Source organism: Myxine glutinosa, chromosome 2 (assembly GCF_964187855.1).
Source record: "Myxine glutinosa chromosome 2, kmMyxGlut1.1, whole genome shotgun sequence".
Taxonomy (NCBI): Eukaryota; Metazoa; Chordata; class Myxini; order Myxiniformes; family Myxinidae; genus Myxine; species Myxine glutinosa.
Genome location: NC_136262.1, coordinates 73,296,984 through 73,315,868, shown reverse-complemented (window position 1 = coordinate 73,315,868; position 18,885 = coordinate 73,296,984). Strand labels below are relative to the sequence as shown.

The following is an 18,885-nucleotide window of genomic DNA, read 5'->3' as shown; positions in this document are numbered from 1 at the left end:
AGTTCAGCTAACTTCAATGCCTCAGCCTAATCGGTGTGGTTACATCCTGTCATGGGAGGTTGCCTACCGTCCACGAGACAATATTTAAGTATAAAATGTGCTCAAATGCAAAGAATAGGTTTCCTCATGAGAAAAAAAAGTTTTGAAAGATACTTCTTCAATACCAGATGTTTAATCAACAATTTTCTCTTTACAATATTAGAGTATAGGCAGAAACACAACAAAAGAGTCATACCTTGTGCAGCTATATAGGCATTCTGCTGCTTGTATCCATCCATGAAACTCGCATTGATGTAATCACTATGCTATTTGGACGAGAAATAAAAAGGGAAGGGGGGAAGAATTGGGTTTGTGTGGGGAAGGAACTCCAATGGTGTAGATGTAATCAAAGGGTGAATGCATAACAAGTTTGTTAAACAGTGGGGGTGGGGGAAGGAGGAGGCAGGAGTTATACCCAACTTCAACTCTGTGCCACCCTGATGCTACGAAGACCATTTATCTTTTTGCACTGTTGGCGTTTGTTCGATCAAGACAGACTGGTTATTTCAACAGACACCGTGCCAGATCCAGGTTGGATTTCTGCAACTGATAGGCCCTCCCTTCTGGACATGGTAATGACTAACCTTTCATTCAAACTCTCCTGTTCCCCCTCTGACTATGTTACTGTCAAAGCCATCATCCCTTTTGCTATTTTGATGGTGCAACCTCAGTGCTACAAAATATAGTTATTCGTACAAGTTAGGTTAGGTAGGGCCCCACCTGTTGCTGCACTGCCCCACTGTATGTTCTTTACAATTTATCCTCGGTCACCTGGCTTCTTTTGTAAGCCTCAATCTTGTATAGGGAGGGGAAGTGGTGGGGTGGGGTTGCGGGGGAGGGGGTGTAGGGTTGGAGAGAACATGGAAATTGTAATGTAAAACAGCCAAAATATGCAAATAAGTTCCTTACATCATCATCATCAATGCAGGATAACCTGACACGGGAATGATCGAGACACAGCACGTCTGTGTAACGGTTCTTGGCAAAGTTGTACGGTAGCCTGGAATACAAAACGAGACAATGTGTAGATTGGAGAGATATTTTTTGCCCCTGATTAATTGATCCTGATGAATTCAGGATTAATTAAAGAAAATGATCTCAGACAAAAAGTTTGCAAACAGCTATCTGTATAATCAAGTCTCAGTACACAAGCACACATCTTAAAGCAGTCAACAAAAAAATTTTATCAAAAAGAAAATTTATTTGTCTTGCCAGGGGAAATCTATTTATTACATACAAATAGATGGTGAGAGGAGGATGACTTAAAGGGCCACAGACACAGAAAATCATGTTTGGTTTAATTAATAGATATTGCTTCACTTAACACTTAATCGTCCTTTTTTTTGAATAAATATCACTCGATTGGCCCCCGCCACCCAAAAAACGGCGATTTGATTGCTCATGTGACTGGCTACGTCATCGAGGGAATTTTTGTTGCTGCTGGTAGTTTTTAATAATGATTTTGACTATCAGAAGATTCTTGGTCAGGCAGTTATCATTGCGTGCTGAGAAACCTTTCCCTCGATTACATCACACAGGTGACATCATGAATGAACATCACGATTTTAGGGGCAGGACTCCACTACCAGGTAAAAACTAATTAATATATGAATCTTAATATAATTCACAAAATGTCTGTCTGTCTGTCTGTCCGTCCATCTGTCCGTCTGTCTGTTCCCAGCTCCCGCAAAAACGGCTGAACCGATCGCAACAAAATTTTGGGTGGCTAATCCTGGGACCCCCTGGAGTAAAATCTATATATATAAAACACAGTTTGTGTGTGTGTGTGTGTGTGTGTGTGTGTGTGTGTGTGTGTGTGTGTGTGTGTGTGTGTGTGTGTGTGTGTGTGTGTGTGTGTAATGTTACCGATAGACTCCTAAACGGAGAGGCTCACGTGCTTGATATTTGGCATAGACATGGCCATTGAGCCTGGGAAGAACATGGCCTACCCAAAAATATTTGACGAGATCCATATTTCTACCTCAGCGCATTTCAGCGAGGAATATTATACACGGAATCTGAGCCGGTGGCAGAGCGCTGATTGATCACGTGATGTTCCATCCTTGCCGCCATAATCTCACAGTTACGCGTTTGCACGTAATTCAGAGCGAAAAACGATTGCGTTTTTTCACATTTCAGCGAGGAACATTGCCATTCACACCACATAGGTATTTTTTTCTTTCATCTTTAGATCCATATTTTTAGCCATAATGTAGCGAACGTAGTGTAACGTAGCGTAGCTAATGTAGCGTTAGCATAACGTAGCGTAGCGTAGCGATCCTCTCTCAGGATCTTCGTCAGGTTCGCGAGCGAGTTAGCCAAAACGTAAAAGTGAAAATATATCGAATGACCATTGCCATTCACACCACCTAGGTTTTTTTTTCTTTCATCTTTAGATCCATATTTTTTGCCATAAAGCAGCGCATTATGGCTCGCTCGAGCTTGAGTTAGCCAATCACCTGGGAGCATGAGGCCACGTTGGCCACGCCCACGACACGACGCAGAGTTGCAATCTTGCGTTTGCGTCGTTTGTTTGATTGCAGAAGTTGCAATCTTCATTACCACGTGTAAACGTAAAAGTGAAAAAAAATTGAATTTGTCTACGAGTGAGTGACTGGAAGACTGACTGTGATAAAGGCAATGGCACCGAAGAAAAGAAATTTGTCGCGTTCAACCTCCTGGGCAAGGAAAATCGCTGATCGGAGACTCCATGAAACCGATGAAGATACTTTTCACCATCGACAAGCCAATCAAGAACGTGTCTCTAGATTCAGACAGCAAGAGACAGAAGATGAGAGAACGGCACGTCTAAACGCCAATCAACAACGTCTGGCGAGGGCCAGACAGCGAGAGACAGAAGATGAGACAGAGGCACGTCTAAACGCCAATCAACAACGTCTGGCGAGGGACAGACAGCGAGAGACAGAAGATGAGACAGAGGCACGTCTAAACGCCAATCAACAACGTCTGGCGAGGGCCAGACAGCGAGAGACAGAAGATGAGACAGAGGCACGTCTGAACGCTAATCAACAACGTGTGGCGAGGGCCAGACAGCGAGAGACAGAAGATGAGACAGAGGCACGTCTAAATGCCAATCAACAAAGTGTAGCGAGGGCCAGACAGCAGGAGACAGAAGAACAGCGCCAAAAACGACTCAACAACTGGCAACCATCAGGCAGACGGCAGCCGGCCATTGCATGGGAGAAGGCTGCATTCAGTTACAATCCGAACACTGACTACTCCTCAAACGTTGATATTGGCTCCATGTCGTTCACCTGTCAGTTTTGCCATGCCTTGAAACGGAAGGGAGAAACACCAGGAATGTGTTGCAGGGGAGGCAATGTCCTTTTGCCTTCTCTCCAATCTCCACCGGAACCTTTGAAAGGACTACTTCAATCAACTACGACTCAATCCAGACACTTCCTGAAGGAAATCCGTAATTACAACTCTTCGTTCCAAATGACTTCGTTTGGAGCAGATCGCGTCGTCACTGAGCAAGGATTCATGCCTACATTCAAGGTGCAAAGCCAGGTATACCACCTCATTGGCTCTACCCACCCTCAACCAGGTGAGCAACCGAAATTTTTACATGTCTGGTGTGTTGTGATGATTGTGAGAATATCGATTCTGATTCTGATTCTGATCTGATTTTTATGTGTATTTTATGTGATTTTATGTATTTATGTGTATAAAAAAAACCACACAAAGGAAAATAGTTAATTACTCCGACACATTTAGCTGCGGTGATTGAAAAATCACCGGACAATTGTTGCTGTTTTGATGCTTTTTACTGCTGTTTTGATGCTTTTACATTGCTGTTTTGATGCTTTTTCACTGCTGTTCTGATGCTTGTTCACTGCTGTTTTGATGCTTTTTCACAGCTGTTCTGATGCTTTTTTGCCGTTTTTTTTAATATAAAAATCTCATTAAAAAAAAAAATCCCCAAAAATCTCACAATGATGACATATAATTCACCGAAAACGTTGAAGCAACCGCGTAATATTGCGGTGATGTTTAACTCTGAGTGAGAATAGTTCTAAATTTTAAAAACTTTCATCTGATATTTGTGATTTATTTCAAACAAACTGTATTTCCCATCTACACGGCCATGTATTCCTATTAACGTTATGTAAAGTACATAAATTGTGTGGATTACATCATTTGTGGATGTGATCAATTGCCAGTAACCATCTATATCCCTCCCCTCCGCTTCCCTCCTCCCCCTCCCTCCCCCTCCCCCTCCATTTCCACCCTCCCCCTTCCCCTCCCCCTCCATTTCCCCCCTCCCCCTTCCCCTCCCCCTCCATTTCCACCCTCCCCCTTCCCCTCCCCCTCCATTTCCCCCCTCCCCCTTCCCCTCCCCTTCCCCCTCCTCCCTTCCCCCTCCACCCTACCCTCTCCCCTTCCCCCCTCCCCTCCCCCTCCTCCCTTCCCCCTCCACCCTACCCTCTCCCCTTCCCCCCTCCCCTCCCCCTCCCCTACCCCTCCCTTTCCCCCCTACCCCTTCCTTTCCCCCTTTCCCCCCCCCCTTCCCCTTCCCCTCCTCCCTCTTCTCCCCTCCCCCCCTCTCCTCCCCTCCCCCCTGTATGGCCACTCTGCCATAAGCCCGGATCGGTGGAGTGTTGCAGTGATGGTTGTCCTTCTGGAAGTTTCTCCCATCTCCACACAGGATCTCTGGAGCTCAGCCAGAGTGACCATCAGGTTCTTGGTCACCTCTCTTACCAAGGCCTTCTCCCCCGATTGCTCAGTTTGGCCGGGCAGCCAGCTCTAGGAAGAGTCCTGGTTGTTCCAAACGTCTTCCATTTAAGAATTATGGAGGCCACTGTGCTCTTGGGAACCTTCAATGTTGCAGAATTTTTTTTGCAGGCTTCCCCAGATCTGTGCCTCGATACAATCCTGTCTCTGAGCTCTGCAGGCAGTTCCTTCGACCTCATGGCTTGGTTTTTGCTCTGATATGCATTGTCAGCTGTGAGACCTTATATAGACAGGTGTGTGCCTTTCCAAATCATGTCCAATCAATTGAATTTACTACAGGTTGACTCCAATCAAGGTGTAGAAACATCTCAAAGATGATCAAGAGAAATGGGAGGCCCCTGAGCTAAATTTCAAGTGTCATAGCAAAGGGTATGAATACTTATGTCAATGTGATATTTCAGTTTTTTCTTTTTAATAAATTTGCAAAACATTCTAAAATCCTGTTTTCTCTTTGTCATTATGGGGTATTGAGTGTAGATTGATGAGGGAAAAAATGAATTTAAACGATTTCAGCATCAGGCTGCAACATAACAAAATGTGAAAAAAGTGAAGGGGTCTGAATACTTTCTGAATGCACTGTATATGCAATCAACATTGGGGGACGCATAAAATATTTTTGGGATTTGAATCTGGTTCATGCCATCGGGTGTGACAGAGGTCAAAACCTTGAAAACTTTTTTTGAACTCAAAATTCAATATTGGGTCATTATTGGTGGAACTTTTTGCCATCTTTAAACTTTTATTTGGATGGGAAGCATGGGGATTTGCGATGGTACACCATCGCCTTCGCTCTTGTTCAGTTTGTGCTTGGAAATGGGCAGTACAGCATTGGGAATAAAAATCGCCCTGGCATAGAGTTTGAGAAGAGTATTGGCCAATCACAGAACATGAAACAACTTACTTCCAGCATCTTGCTACCTACAATGCCTTTGCATCAATTTGCTGCCTGGCTTTGACTCTGTACAAACCAGAATAACACGTTGCAACAAACGACATAGAAATGGCCCCATGTTCTGTTTTCAGCACAAACTCACTTTGAGCAGTTGAATGTCCCTGCAGGTGCCTCCCGCTGCATGTCCTCATACTCTTTATGGAGACCTCGCCGGCGGATCGTGATCAGCAGCTCCATCAACTCGGTGGGTATAATCCCACGACTCTCCCCATTGTGGATGGAACCATCACACAGTAAGGATGTGGGCTGCGGTGATGACGGTGAAGATGAAGTAGAGGAGAGAGCGACAGATGTTATGGGTGGACCGTTTCCAGTGAAACGAGTATGAGGAGCTGGAACCGACGGCAGAAAGAGGATATCATCCATGGAGGAGGCCCGTGGCGAGTCGAGGCACCTTCCAAGCCACGCTCGGTGATCAAGAGGGCGGGAACCGCCCAGGTGAATAGGAAGTGTATCGCAAGGTACAAGAGGAGAAAGTTCACCCAGGCGCAGTGTGGATACCTTAATGGACAGTGGCAAAAGAAACATCTCCACAATATATTACACTTCCTCCAACACTTGCAAAAAAATATTCTCTTCTTCATCGTTTGCAAAACTAGTGGGTCCGTTTACTGCCAAATGATGCTACTATTATTATTGTTGTCAATATTATTCGTATAAATTAATATATGCTTTGTTACAAAGTTATCATTATTTTTAAAATTATTTTGTACTGAGGATGTCATACTGTGGAAAAACCTATTAAGCTGCCCTACACACCTTGACATGGTGTGTGTTTAAAACATGGGAATTCTTCTGGATTATTTGTAGTTAATTAGCCTAATCCACTCAGTAGGTCATGATGATAATTTTGGGGTATCACACTCCATCCACATCAGAAAGCTCCAGAGGAACTCCACAAAAACATGCCAGACCAGGACAGACAGACAAACACAGACACAGACACACAAAATCAACTAACTAGCTTCCATTGCCTTAACAACAGGCCTTGTGACCCAGCTGCCATCTGTCACAGAAATGCCCACAGCTGCATATGGAAATAGACTTTGCCAAAAACAGCATCATACAGTTAAAAAAATATTTGTATGAAACAGCAGGCAAAGGAAGCTTGAAACAAACAAAAGGGGTTTGTACGATATTGTTCTTGACAGCAGAAAAGTTTTAAAACCAGATTCCTCACCAGGATTCAAGAATGTTTTGTAGTTTTTGTACGATGAGATATACGTAAAACCTAACCACATCCTTACCTTGACAAGATTATAGATTTGAATACAATTTACATTTTCAATGGTAGCAGTATTTTAACTATGCCACCCTATACGATGTACAATGTGGGAGGTTTCCAAAAATCAAAAATATATATATACTATTCTGTCCCACAAATGTATTGCATGAACACAATCTACCTTTTTGTTGCATTTTGGCTTCGTACAACAAACCATCATTTAATCCTGTTGTTAGTAGAACCAGCTGGTGTTTCTATTAGCCAAGATGGCATTCCTGTACAAGTAAAGCAAGTCTGCAAAATGTACATGGACGAGACACGCTTTCATCTCTGCAAACATAAATTAAATATCAAGTGTTGGGCACACAATCTACTTTTTAGCATACAGCACACAAAATTGCAAAGGCAATTGATTTTTTGTATGAAACTGCCAGTCCAAACTCATTTTTGATTACCGACTGCTCGTATTTGGCCACTAGCTGGGAAACTTCGGTTGAAAAGTTATTAACAAGGAACTTGGCAAAATTAAAAATAGACTTTGGGGGTGTAAAAGCTTCTGCTTTAGAAATCCTCATTACATTAAAGTGATGCAGGTGGAGGAGCAAAGGTTCTCCTTTCTCTTCCTTCCCCTCCAACGTTCTGGCTTACAATCAGAACTCGCAGCAAAATAGTGATTTTCCAACTCACCCTGTCTCTGAGCTTCTCACGCACAAATAGGCGCAGGACGGTGAATGTAGCTCGGAACCACAGCGGGGAGGACACGATCAGTACACGTTTAAGCCGAGCTGGGAAGGCGCCCTGCAGGAAAAAAAACCCCCCCATTTAGACAAAAGAAACCGAGCTATGCCTGCTAGTGCTAGGAACAAACTGTGGCAGCACTAGGCCTTCAAAGCAGGAGACTTTGGTCATATGATACAATCCCTTAACGTGCACAACCACAGACATTCAAATCACACGGAACACAGCGCTTCACTGACAAAAGGTATCCCAAGGTGACAAGTCAAATTCTGAGTAACTGTAGGTGGCTAAAATTGGAGCATGTGCTGTATATACTTCTTCCTGCATCCCAAATATTGCACAGCACCGAATGTTTCAATCAAAACTTGAGCAAACGTATGGGAACTAGAGCTGCATCATAGTCAGCTGAACAAATGAGAAGCCACAGGAATCACTCACCAAGAATCTAACACCATATTACAGGAAAGAATATGCACTTCTGCAATGGAGATACAATGAGAAGCAGCATCCAGCAAGGACAACAAGCAAATGGAATTGGGGAAGATGGTTACATGTGTGTGCTGCCCTGAGGGGTGCCAGTTGAGTGTGGCTTTAAAAGCCTCTATGGCTAGGGAGGGTGTGCCTAGAGATTGTGGCCGGTCAGCTGGGTAACAGTGATACATCCGCACAGTTGGTCACACACACCACAGGGCAAGGGCCTCAAAGAGGAGGCCAGGAAAAAAATGTCTCGGTTAATTTTAGGCATGGGGGTTTCACGACATTCACAGATGGGCTTCAACTACAGTAAGCAGAAAATGAAGGCGAAGAAACAAAAAGTCATCAAAAGAGGATTCTAACTAACATGAGAAAGGAGGTGATCCAAAAGAAGGTGTAACACAAAGGTTGCAAAGATAAAGGAATCATATAGAGCTAAAGGGTGAAAGAAGATTAATCAAAGTCTACTAAATCACTACAAGACTATAGAATACATTATTTAAATGACCTGCATAGCGTTCCTGAGGACAAGAGGTCATCCAATTAATTTTGTGCTGCTACCTAGATCAGCATCGGTAATGAGGCAGTAGGGAAATGCAGACAAAGCTCCAAATGCCCAGCAAACTTTACAATCTTAACATTCACAACAAACAAAGAAACGACGACGCAACCTGCCCAGCATGAAGAGGTCCAACACTCAGTCAAATGTATCCAGCATGCGGCATACAGCAGATCCAACCAACATGAAGGAAACAAAAAGGCAAAGTTCCTTCATCGTCTCTGCCATCATCCAAATGGTTGATTCACCGGTGTGTGGCCAGCCCTCGACGGTGAGAAATAGACGCTAAAATTGTCTGGTGATAGGATTATACACCGCTTTAACCGGCACAGCTCAGCCCACATGCTCTCCTAACCTTCAGCCCACCTCTTTCCCTCTTGCTCATTGTCTTTGGATTATACTAGGGCATGCCCGTACTATATATATGCCCGTACTATATATCTATCTAAAATTATATCCCCCCCCTCTATTTACATGAAATGGTTTGGTCCATTCGCAACGCCAAAGCGAACGGCGAACGGCTTGCGAGTACAGTGACAATCCCCCCCCTCTATTTACATGAATGGTTTGGTCCATTCGCAACGACCACAGAACCCCCCCCTCTATTTACATGAAATGGTTCGGTCCAAAGCGAACGGCTTCCGGAGTTTGGTAAAGAAATCGCCATCGCGTACACAAACGCGCAGGAAAGCGAATGAATCGCAAATTCGTTTTTATTAGTTTTAAAACATCGTTTAACGCCAACATAGCGCCAACATAGTTTGCAAACGTGAAATAAATGAATACGCTCTCAAATGTGCCATCCGAGGCAGAGTGTGTCCGCCACGTTCGGCACACGCGCTAGTTCGCTGCTCTCTGATTGGTTGAATCGTTTTTTGGACATCGCTCGGTAAGTAATTGTCCGATTAATATGAAACCTTGAAAAGGCACATCCTCGGGTCCCCAGCAATATACCTGGCAAGTTAAAAGTATATCGGACCCGTGGTTGTCGAGAAACAGCGGTCACAGACAAACACACAGACAGACACACACACAGAGATTACTGGAATTATAGATAGATTAGAGCTGCGAGTTTCCTTACATCTCACCATTTGTATTTATGACTAATGCCTCCTCCTTCCCAGAAAATGCTTGACTGCACTTATCTCAATTACAAAGATGTATACTGTGTGTGTGTGTGTGTGTGTGGATATATATATATATATGGTATCTGTAATCTGGTTCTCCAACCTAATGAGCGAACGTCATGGCGTCATCGCCATGCATATCCGCCTTGCCTGCAAAGCTCCAGGGGAGCCATCTAGCAGTGCGTCATTATGGATTATAAATTCAGATACTGTCACAAGTACATGCAAAACTCACAGTTACCGACCTAGTTTCGCTCTTGTTGGGGCTTCATCAGGGCAAATGCTGAAATCGTTTAAATTCATTTTTTCCCTCATCAATCTACACTCAATACCCCATAACGACAAAGAGAAAACAGGATTTTAGAAAGTTTTGCAAATTTCTTAAAAATAAAAAAAAAGAAATATAATTCAGCGATCGACCAGGATTCGAACCCAGGATCCTAGGATCCCACGCCGGCACCCTAACCGCTAAACCAACACCAGGCTGTGGGAAAACGTAGGACACTGTGGGATATTTAACGTCCAACAACTAATGTCGGCAGAGGGGTAGTTATTCTTTTCATCATGGTTAGCTTCACCATGATGACAACATTTATCATGAAAATAAAACCACAAACAGCATATCAGCAGAAACAGTGGGCACTGGAACTTTTCTCTCAACAATCATCATAAATAAATCAACATTAGAAATGGAAACTTAGATATATAATTAACCATTCTTTGTCATCGATTACAGAAAAGATTGATAATCCCACTTCAGCATGTAACAAATGGATGATTCTACTTCACAACTGTGACTACATGAGGAAGGTAAATAGTGAACAGGAACCTCCCTGCTCAGCAATTCTCAGAGTGGGTCAGTCTCTAACCATCATGGTCTGCTGGAGGCCTGTCCTATCTTGGATGCAATGCATTTACCAGTTTCTTCATGAGCATCAAAATTGGAAACAACTAAAATCCAACTAGAAAGCATCTGAAAATGCAAAGCCCGTCCACATCTTCTTTGTATTCAGACGTCTTCTTCTTCTTCTTCTTCTTCTTCCATTTGCTAAGCATGACAAAAACAGCTAAAAAAAAAATTTAAAAAAAAAAAATTGACGATTTTATGAAACCTTAAACTTTGACCATTTCATCTAAAAAAGAAAAATCGGCCTCTAGCTTTTGATTGGTGAACCAATCCGGTGACCCGATATGCAAATTCTTAACCTTTCAGGTCAATTGCATGAAAATTTATGATTTTAGGTGTAGCTGACCTTTTGACAAAGATATTCATTTGTATTCTGCATAATATAATAAAGCTCCGAATGTTTCCCCCCCCCAACCCCCCCCCCCGCCCCCCCCCGTGTCCTCCAGGGCTTACCTTCAGCGCAAGCTCAACAATAAAATTACGAATTGGCAAGATTTAATTTCGAATTCAACCTGCTGATTGTATTGTTATTGAGGCATGGCTGTGGTATTGATGCAGTGCTCCTGCAAAGGACTGAGAGGATGGCCTAAATGCATGCACATTTGCCTCCAAGTTGTCTAGCCTGGGTTTTAATCCAGGCCCAGCTATAAACTGTCATCCGGGTGTTTCGCAGGCAGGGTGAATCACCAATGTGTATGCTGTCCCCCTAGGAGGGATGTGAAATGGGTGGCCCGTCTGCTGGCATGAGTTGGTGGATGTTAAAGACCTTATCGTGTCCATTGCAAAGAGTAGGCGAGCTGTCACCAGCACCCTGAACAAATTCCAAATTCCTGCCTTAACCAACAGAGGGAATTGCATCAGCAGCACATCCATGCCCTCAGCCAATGATGGTACACCACAGCCTTGTTCCACATACGAAGGAATAATAATAAGTGCCTCTGCTTATTAAGGCAGAAATTTCTATATTATATGGGATTCCAACACACCAATGGCGTACTCTTTTACAAAAAGAAAGACGAGATCTTTAACAATAACATCCTCCTATGAGTACCAACAAATCCAAAGAGGCTTACCTTCAGCAAGCTCAACATCTTGACACACAATTCATAATCGAAGTTGTGGTACGTGGAGTCTGTCATGTCATAGATGAAAACCAGACCATTGCGTTGCGTCTCTCGGCTAGGTGGAAATAACAAGGAGGCCCCGAAAAAAGAAGGGAAAAAAAGGAGGAATCAAAAAACAATTTCCATTCAGAAAAAAATGTGGAACTAAATCTCACTTTTCTATATCGATTAAAAAAAAAAATTCATAAACGGACACATAAAACATGTAATAAAGGGAGTGAGAGACAAGAGGGGGAGAGAGGAGGGAGCACACAAGCACAATAACAGAAGAGAACTAGAACGGCACTCAGTGGAGAGCATACCTCCGCCAGGTGAACAGTTTACTTTTTGTATCCCAGAGTAGACCAGAAAATCACAATACAGAATCACATTTAATCAAAATCATCCGTCCACAACTTTTTGAGATATCCTGCTATGTATCGTTTGGCCCTATCTCCCAATGGTGAAGAATCACTTGAAAAATTATACGAGCCAGATCCGAATCCGGATCTTCATCAAAATCTAATCATTTCGTCCTTGTCACATACGCTACATCTCTGCCAAATTTAAATCTCCTCTCCCTTTTAAAAGGATAATGACAAATGGACGACAAAATATCGTGCGCGCGCGTGCACGTACACACACACACACACACACACACAATTACAAAACACCATCTCCCACTGTGCAGGGGATGGGCTAGTGAAGGGCAAGAGAATGCTTCTTCTTATTCTTATTCCTGTGAACCATGTCAGTTCTTCCAAAGCAGTTTCTTTGGCTTAGGTAACAATGCTAGACACATCGCCACTCTGACACAGTACATTCAACACCATGCAGGAATTTGGAATTTGTTCAGGGTTGTGGCTATCGCTCGCCTACTCTTCGTGAAGGACGACGTGCAATCATTAACGTCTCCAACTAATGCTAGCAGATGCAACGTCCATTTTAACGTCCATCCGAGGGATAGCACACACTTTGATCTATTCCTCTGTCTGGATGTGAAACACCTGGATGACTAGAACTGTGTCGATATTCAAACCCAGGCAAGGCAGCTCAGAAGGGACTGTGCATACCTCCAGACTGTCATACCAGCCCAATGTTTTTTGGCGGACAGAAATTTATTTTCCAAAGTAGTTTCATCACTCCATAAATAAAAAGATATACATCAACAACAAAAAAATTAACATAATTTTTTTTTTTTAAAGCTACAAGTCTTTTTTTCTAGAACTCACAAAAATAATCATTTGCAAGGACACTCTCTTGTCCTGTCACATTAACTCAGCATTCTTTCCCATTTTATATCTGGTGCCTGGGCACACATTTACATTGTCCATGTACTTTACCTCTCAATTGCACAGTCCAACTGGTACAGCACAGCCTGCAGCACTGTAGTGTGTGTTGCTGCACTCGGGTCGTGCAGACGAGCCGTGAATAAGGCCACAGCTGCTCCCGTCGCATCTCTTCCACTCTGGCAGTCAAACAGGTACATTCAAACCAAAGTTCACAGATCCAACACATCAATGGAGACAGTTCAAAAACAAAAAAAACAACCACCTTTATAGGCCATTTTTCCCCGCAAGGCGGGGGTTGGCCTTTTTCGGGCACCGTTGTCCCCTTTTTGAAGCAATGTTTTATGGCCGGATGCCCTTCCTGCCGCCAACCCTGTTAGTCGCCTCTTGTGACACACAGGGAATTACCAGTGAACTGGTACTCAATTTGCCGACCTCGGAAGGATGACAGGCTGAGTCAACCCCCCTGGCATTAATTCAGCGATCGACCGGGATTCAAACCCAGGATCCTAGGATCCCAAGCCAGCACCCTAACCACGAAGTCAACACCAGGCTTATGACAATGGACTGACAGTTCGTGAAAGTTATTTTATTTATATATATATATATATATATATATATATATATATATATATATATATATATATATTGCTGTGGTTTTGAGATTGGCACATTGAAGTCATTAAAGGTTAAAGGTTTGCCCCCCATAGTTAGTCACACGAGCAACATATAGGCCCATTTGTAGTGTAGTTATGTCTTAGTATGTGTAAGAATAGGCCATTTCCCCTCTTAGTACCTGCGTTGTGTAAAGACAGGAGAGTAGGACCTACATTCATTTTGCTCCAACCTCCATTCTACCTCTATGGGCGCAATCCATCCCGCGCCCCATTTGGCTGACCACTAGTCGAGTAACACGAGGTAGGCCTAAAAAGGTGGGGGCGGCGTTGAGGTCGGGAGCGGCAGAGGCGATGACGGTAAGAGCCACCAGCCAATCAGAGCTCGAGCGGAATGGCATGAGAGGGCGTGGTGAAGAGAGTCTGGTGAGTTCCAGAAGGTTCGCGTGGCGGGTCTATATAAGCCCATACGAAAAGCCCTCGAAAGGACTTGCGTGCACACGGCAGTGGCAGAGGACTTACAAGCAGGACTTGCAGAGGATAAGTGCGCTGTAAAGGAGGACTTGCACCAGTGGCGCGAGAGGACTGTGCCAGAAAATTTGCATCACTCGCCGTTGTTGAACTTTGAACCGTACATGTACGCGGGCGCAGCCAGCCGTGCCGGTAACGCAGATAGCGCATTTCGGCCACGCGAGTGAACACAGCCATAACCGCGAGTGAATAACCGCCAGTCGCGCCAAAGTCCGCCCTCGACCGTGCGCCCCGAGATAACCCGATTGTTCAGGCGACACGCTACGAGCTCCTGCCTTCTCCTGCCTCCATTTCCACGGGACGTGCCGGGGACCGGAGAGAGCTGCACGAGAGCCATCCCTGGACGCGCTGGAGAACATCATCCCTGTGTCTCTTCGTCCTGGCTGTAAATACGTGCAATCTTAATTAAACATCTTTGTTCTTCCTTTCCTTTCCAATTCGATCGCCTTTGTGATTTCTCCAATGGCTAAGCGTGGTACGAATAAGATCGCTCCAATTGGGTCTAGTAAGTAATAATAGCGCGGATCACGTGTACGCAAACCGCTCGGCGTATCATCAACACACGTGGTTCGTGCGGGGCTTATTTCCTCGCTTCCAGGGCAGCGCTAGTACTTAGGTAACAGCGAATTTGGTCCTGAAACCCTATTTAGCGCTGTCCGGAAGGGACGTAATAGGTCCCGCGTCACGCCAGGTCAGTAAAGACAAGGGGATTAATCCCCCCTTGGTAAGGGAAGAAGGCCGGCGGCAGATCCGCAACAATACTACTGTGTTCAAAAAGTATCCGACATTTATTTTTCGTGCGTAAAAAAAAAGAAGCTAGGGAGGCGTTGATTGGTGCACGTATGTAGGCGATCCTAATGCACACGCGTGAATTTTTTCCCACCTGCAGAAGCTGTCATTCGACGGCAGACCGCCGATGAGTGAGGACATGTAAGTGAGCGCCGTCGGATTTTCGTTTTTGACAAAATGACGGAAAAACTTGAACAACGCCACTGCATCAAATTTTGTGTTTCATCAAACTTGCATCAAAACTGCAACTTGGTTTCTGGGTCGTACCCATAAACCCAGGACTCATCGCCAGTGATCACTGTGTTGACGAAGCTGGGATCGCTGTTCACAGTCTCCAGCATGTCCTGTGCGATCTCCAAACGGAGTTGCTTCTGCTCAATCGTTAGCAGCTTTGGTACGAACTTCGCTGAGATTCTCCTGAAGCCCAAATCCTCCTTCATAATGGAATGAACGGTGTTGAATCTTGCGGATCGTTTCCACTTGGGAATCGCCAAGCTTTACACAAAATTTGATGCAGTAGCGTTGTTCAAGTTTTTCCGTCATTTTGTCAAAAACGAAAATCCGACGGTGCTCACTTACATGTCCTCACTCATCGGCGGTCTGCCGTCGAATGACAGCTTCTGCAGGTGGGAAAAAATTCACGCGTGCGCATTAGGATCGCCTACATACGTGCACCAATCAATGCCTCCCGAGCTTCTTTTTTTTTACGCACGAAAAATAAAGGTCGGATACTTTTTGAACACACTACGTATATATGCAGTCACGTGAAAAAGTAAGTACACCCCATGTAAAGTTTTGACTTTTTCAACATATTTCAACATAGAGCTATTTGATCTTCATTTCAACAATATTGATAGATAAAGGTGATATAATATAACAAATATCATGAAACATTTACATCTTGTAGTCCATCGAATAATTTAAACAAACATAAATGCAAATTTCGCATGTGGAAAAAGTAAGTACACCCCTACATTTATCACTACTTCAAATACCTAAAATTAGAATCAGGTGCACCAGCTCAGGTGCAAATGATGAGAACATCGTTAGAGAGGATCTTGGAGGAACCTGTATTATTTAAACCTCAGACATTTCGTTTGGTTTGCTCTTTGTTGTTGAAGTGTGCGGCGTCACCATGCCGAGATCAAAAGAGCTCTCTGAGGCCTTCAGAAAGAAGGTTATAGATGCCTACGAGTCTGGGAAGGGATTTAAAAAGATCTCCAAACAATTTGAAATCAATCATTCGACTGTCCGGAAGATCATCTACAAGTGGAGAAGATTCCAAACAACTGCCAACTTGTTCAGGCCAGGCCGACCCAGCAAGTTCAGCCCGAGAGCAGACCGTAAGATGCTGAAAGAAGTCTCGAAGAACCCCAGAATGTCATCACGGGACCTACAGGTAGCTCTTGCCACTGTTGATGTCAAAGTGCATGATTCTACCATTAGAAAGAGGCTGCACAAATTTGATCTACATGGGAGGTGTGCCAGGAGGAAACCTTTGCTGTCCAGAAAAAACATCAGAGCAAGACTAAAGTTTGCCAATGAACACCTAGGCAAAGACCAGCACTTCTGGAACAATGTGCTCTGGACAGATGAGTCAAAGATAGAGCTATTTGGCCACAGTACCAGAAGACATGTTTGGCAAAAACAAAAGACAGCATTTGACCACAAGAAACTGATACCAACTGTAAAGCATGGTGGTGGAAATATTATGGTTTGGGGCAGCTTTGCTGCATCAGGGCCTGGGCAGCTCACCATCATAGAATCCACTATGAATTATTCATTGTACCAGAGGGTGCTTGAGGATAATGTGAGGCCATCTGTCGGAAAGTTGAAGCTCAACCGATGGTGGACCTTGCAACATGACAATGATCCTAAACATACCAGTAAATCCACTACGGAATGGCTGAAAAGAAAGAAATGGAGGGTTCTGGAATGGCCAAGTCAAAGCCCGGATCTAAATCCCATCGAGATGGGTGGGATTTGAAACGAGCTGTGCATGCAAGAAACCACTCAAACATCACACAGCTGAAAGAATTCTGCATGGAGGAGTGGGCAAAAATTTCTCCCAGTCGATGTCAGAGACTGGTAGACAGTTATAAGAAACGCCTACTTGAGGTTGTTTCTGCCAAAGGGGGCAATACCACCTATTAGAGCCAAGGGTGTACTTACTTTTTCCACATGCGAAATTTGCATTTATGTTTATTTAAATTATACAATGGACTACAAAATGTAAATGTTTCATGATATTTGTTTTATTATATCACCTTTATCTATCAATATTGTTGAAATGAAGATCAAATAGCTGTATGTTGAAATACGTTGAAAAAGTCAAAACTTTACATGGGGTGTACTTACTTTTTCATGTGACACATTATATATATATATATACATATATATATATATAATTGTTAGATTAAATAAGACGCGGACGTAGCTTCAGGACGTCGATCTTTAATTGTCGACAAGCTTTCGACCAACAAAGGTCTTCTTTTGAGTCTACAAAAACAGCAGGCATGTATATCAGTCAAGTATGTAGAGTGATATGTGTGTGAGATGTGTGATGTCTGTAGAAAATGCATACAGAAGGAAGAGCCACGCCAAAGTTCACTCACCGGCCCCAAGTTCAACGGAAGTGACCGTTTGCGTTACAGTTCCGGTGCACGTGCATATACAAATATAGAGATATACATACATAAACACACAAGCATATATTCATATCCCATTTATATTCATATAATATATTTATATATTTATATAAATGACATATAAAGGTAGAATGAATGAATGAATGAATGATGAATGAATGAATGAATGAATGGGTTACGGTTAACAATTTGATTGGGTTGATGTAGGAACATGCTTTAGTCATCAAAATTTATGCCATGAGGGACTTTTGTCCGAAGTTTGTGTATCCAAAAGGACTCACGTTTCAGAATCGTGGTGTGTGATCGATTTGTGATTGATTCAATGGCAGAGATTTGAATGTCATTTATAGAGTGATCCGGTTGATTAAAGTGTATCGTGTAAGGTAGAGATTTGCCCTGACTGGTGTGGAAGTTATTGATTTCTGACCGGGTGTTATTAAATCGTGTGTAGAGTGTATTTTCAGTTTTTCCAACATATTGTTTGGTGCACTTTTGGCAAGTGATTAGGTATATGACCCATGTAGATTTGCAGTTCATATAGGAGGTGATGGGGAATTTTTGTCCAGTGCTAGAACTACAGAATATGTTTCCTTCTAGTAAATGCTTGTGAATAATACATTTGTTTGCTGTGCATTTATAGAAGCCAGGGATCCTAGTTTCTTTGTTGTGGGGCTGTGGGTGCTTTGCTTTTACCAAGAGATCCCTGAGTGTCCGACCACGTCGAAATGATGTTAGTGGAGGTTGAGGAAATGTGGTGCCGAGTGTTTCTGATTGATGGAGGAGAGGAAGGGCCTTATTCAGAATACTTGGCAATTGGGATGAGGTAGCAGAGTAGGTGGTTACCAGTGGGACATGGTTAGTTGCAGGTTTGGGTTTGTAAGTCAGAAGGTCTGCTCTCGGTATGTGTTTTGCTCGGGTTATTGCTTCTTTCACAGAGTGAGGGTCATAGTTTCTTGCAATGAAGTGTGTTTCTAATTGGCAGAGAGAAGTTTCTTCTGCCATTTTTGTTGAGCAAATGCGTCTTACTCTGAGTGCTTGACTGTATGGTATGCTTGCAATTGTATGTTTAGGATGAGATGAAGAAGGGAGAAGGTAAGAGTGAGTGTCTGTTGGTTTGGTGTATAGTTCTGTTTCG

The 18,885-nt window shown here is 43.5% G+C and overlaps 1 protein-coding gene across 1 annotated transcript in view; it reads right to left on the bottom strand.

Moving 5' to 3' along the window:
* The window catches only part of PTPN9 (protein tyrosine phosphatase non-receptor type 9), a 134,471-nt gene that overhangs the window by 37,059 nt on the left and 78,527 nt on the right, over positions 1 to 18,885 (bottom strand). The window contains exons 4-9 of the mRNA XM_068107988.2: positions 13,223 to 13,347; positions 11,850 to 11,955; positions 7,659 to 7,769; positions 5,829 to 6,247; positions 949 to 1,039; positions 236 to 305 (exon numbers count right to left, since the gene is read on the bottom strand). Of these exons, the coding sequence (XP_067964089.1) occupies positions 236 to 305; positions 949 to 1,039; positions 5,829 to 6,247; positions 7,659 to 7,769; positions 11,850 to 11,955; positions 13,223 to 13,347 (922 nt within the window). The remainder of the gene's footprint in view (positions 1 to 235; positions 306 to 948; positions 1,040 to 5,828; positions 6,248 to 7,658; positions 7,770 to 11,849; positions 11,956 to 13,222; positions 13,348 to 18,885) is intronic.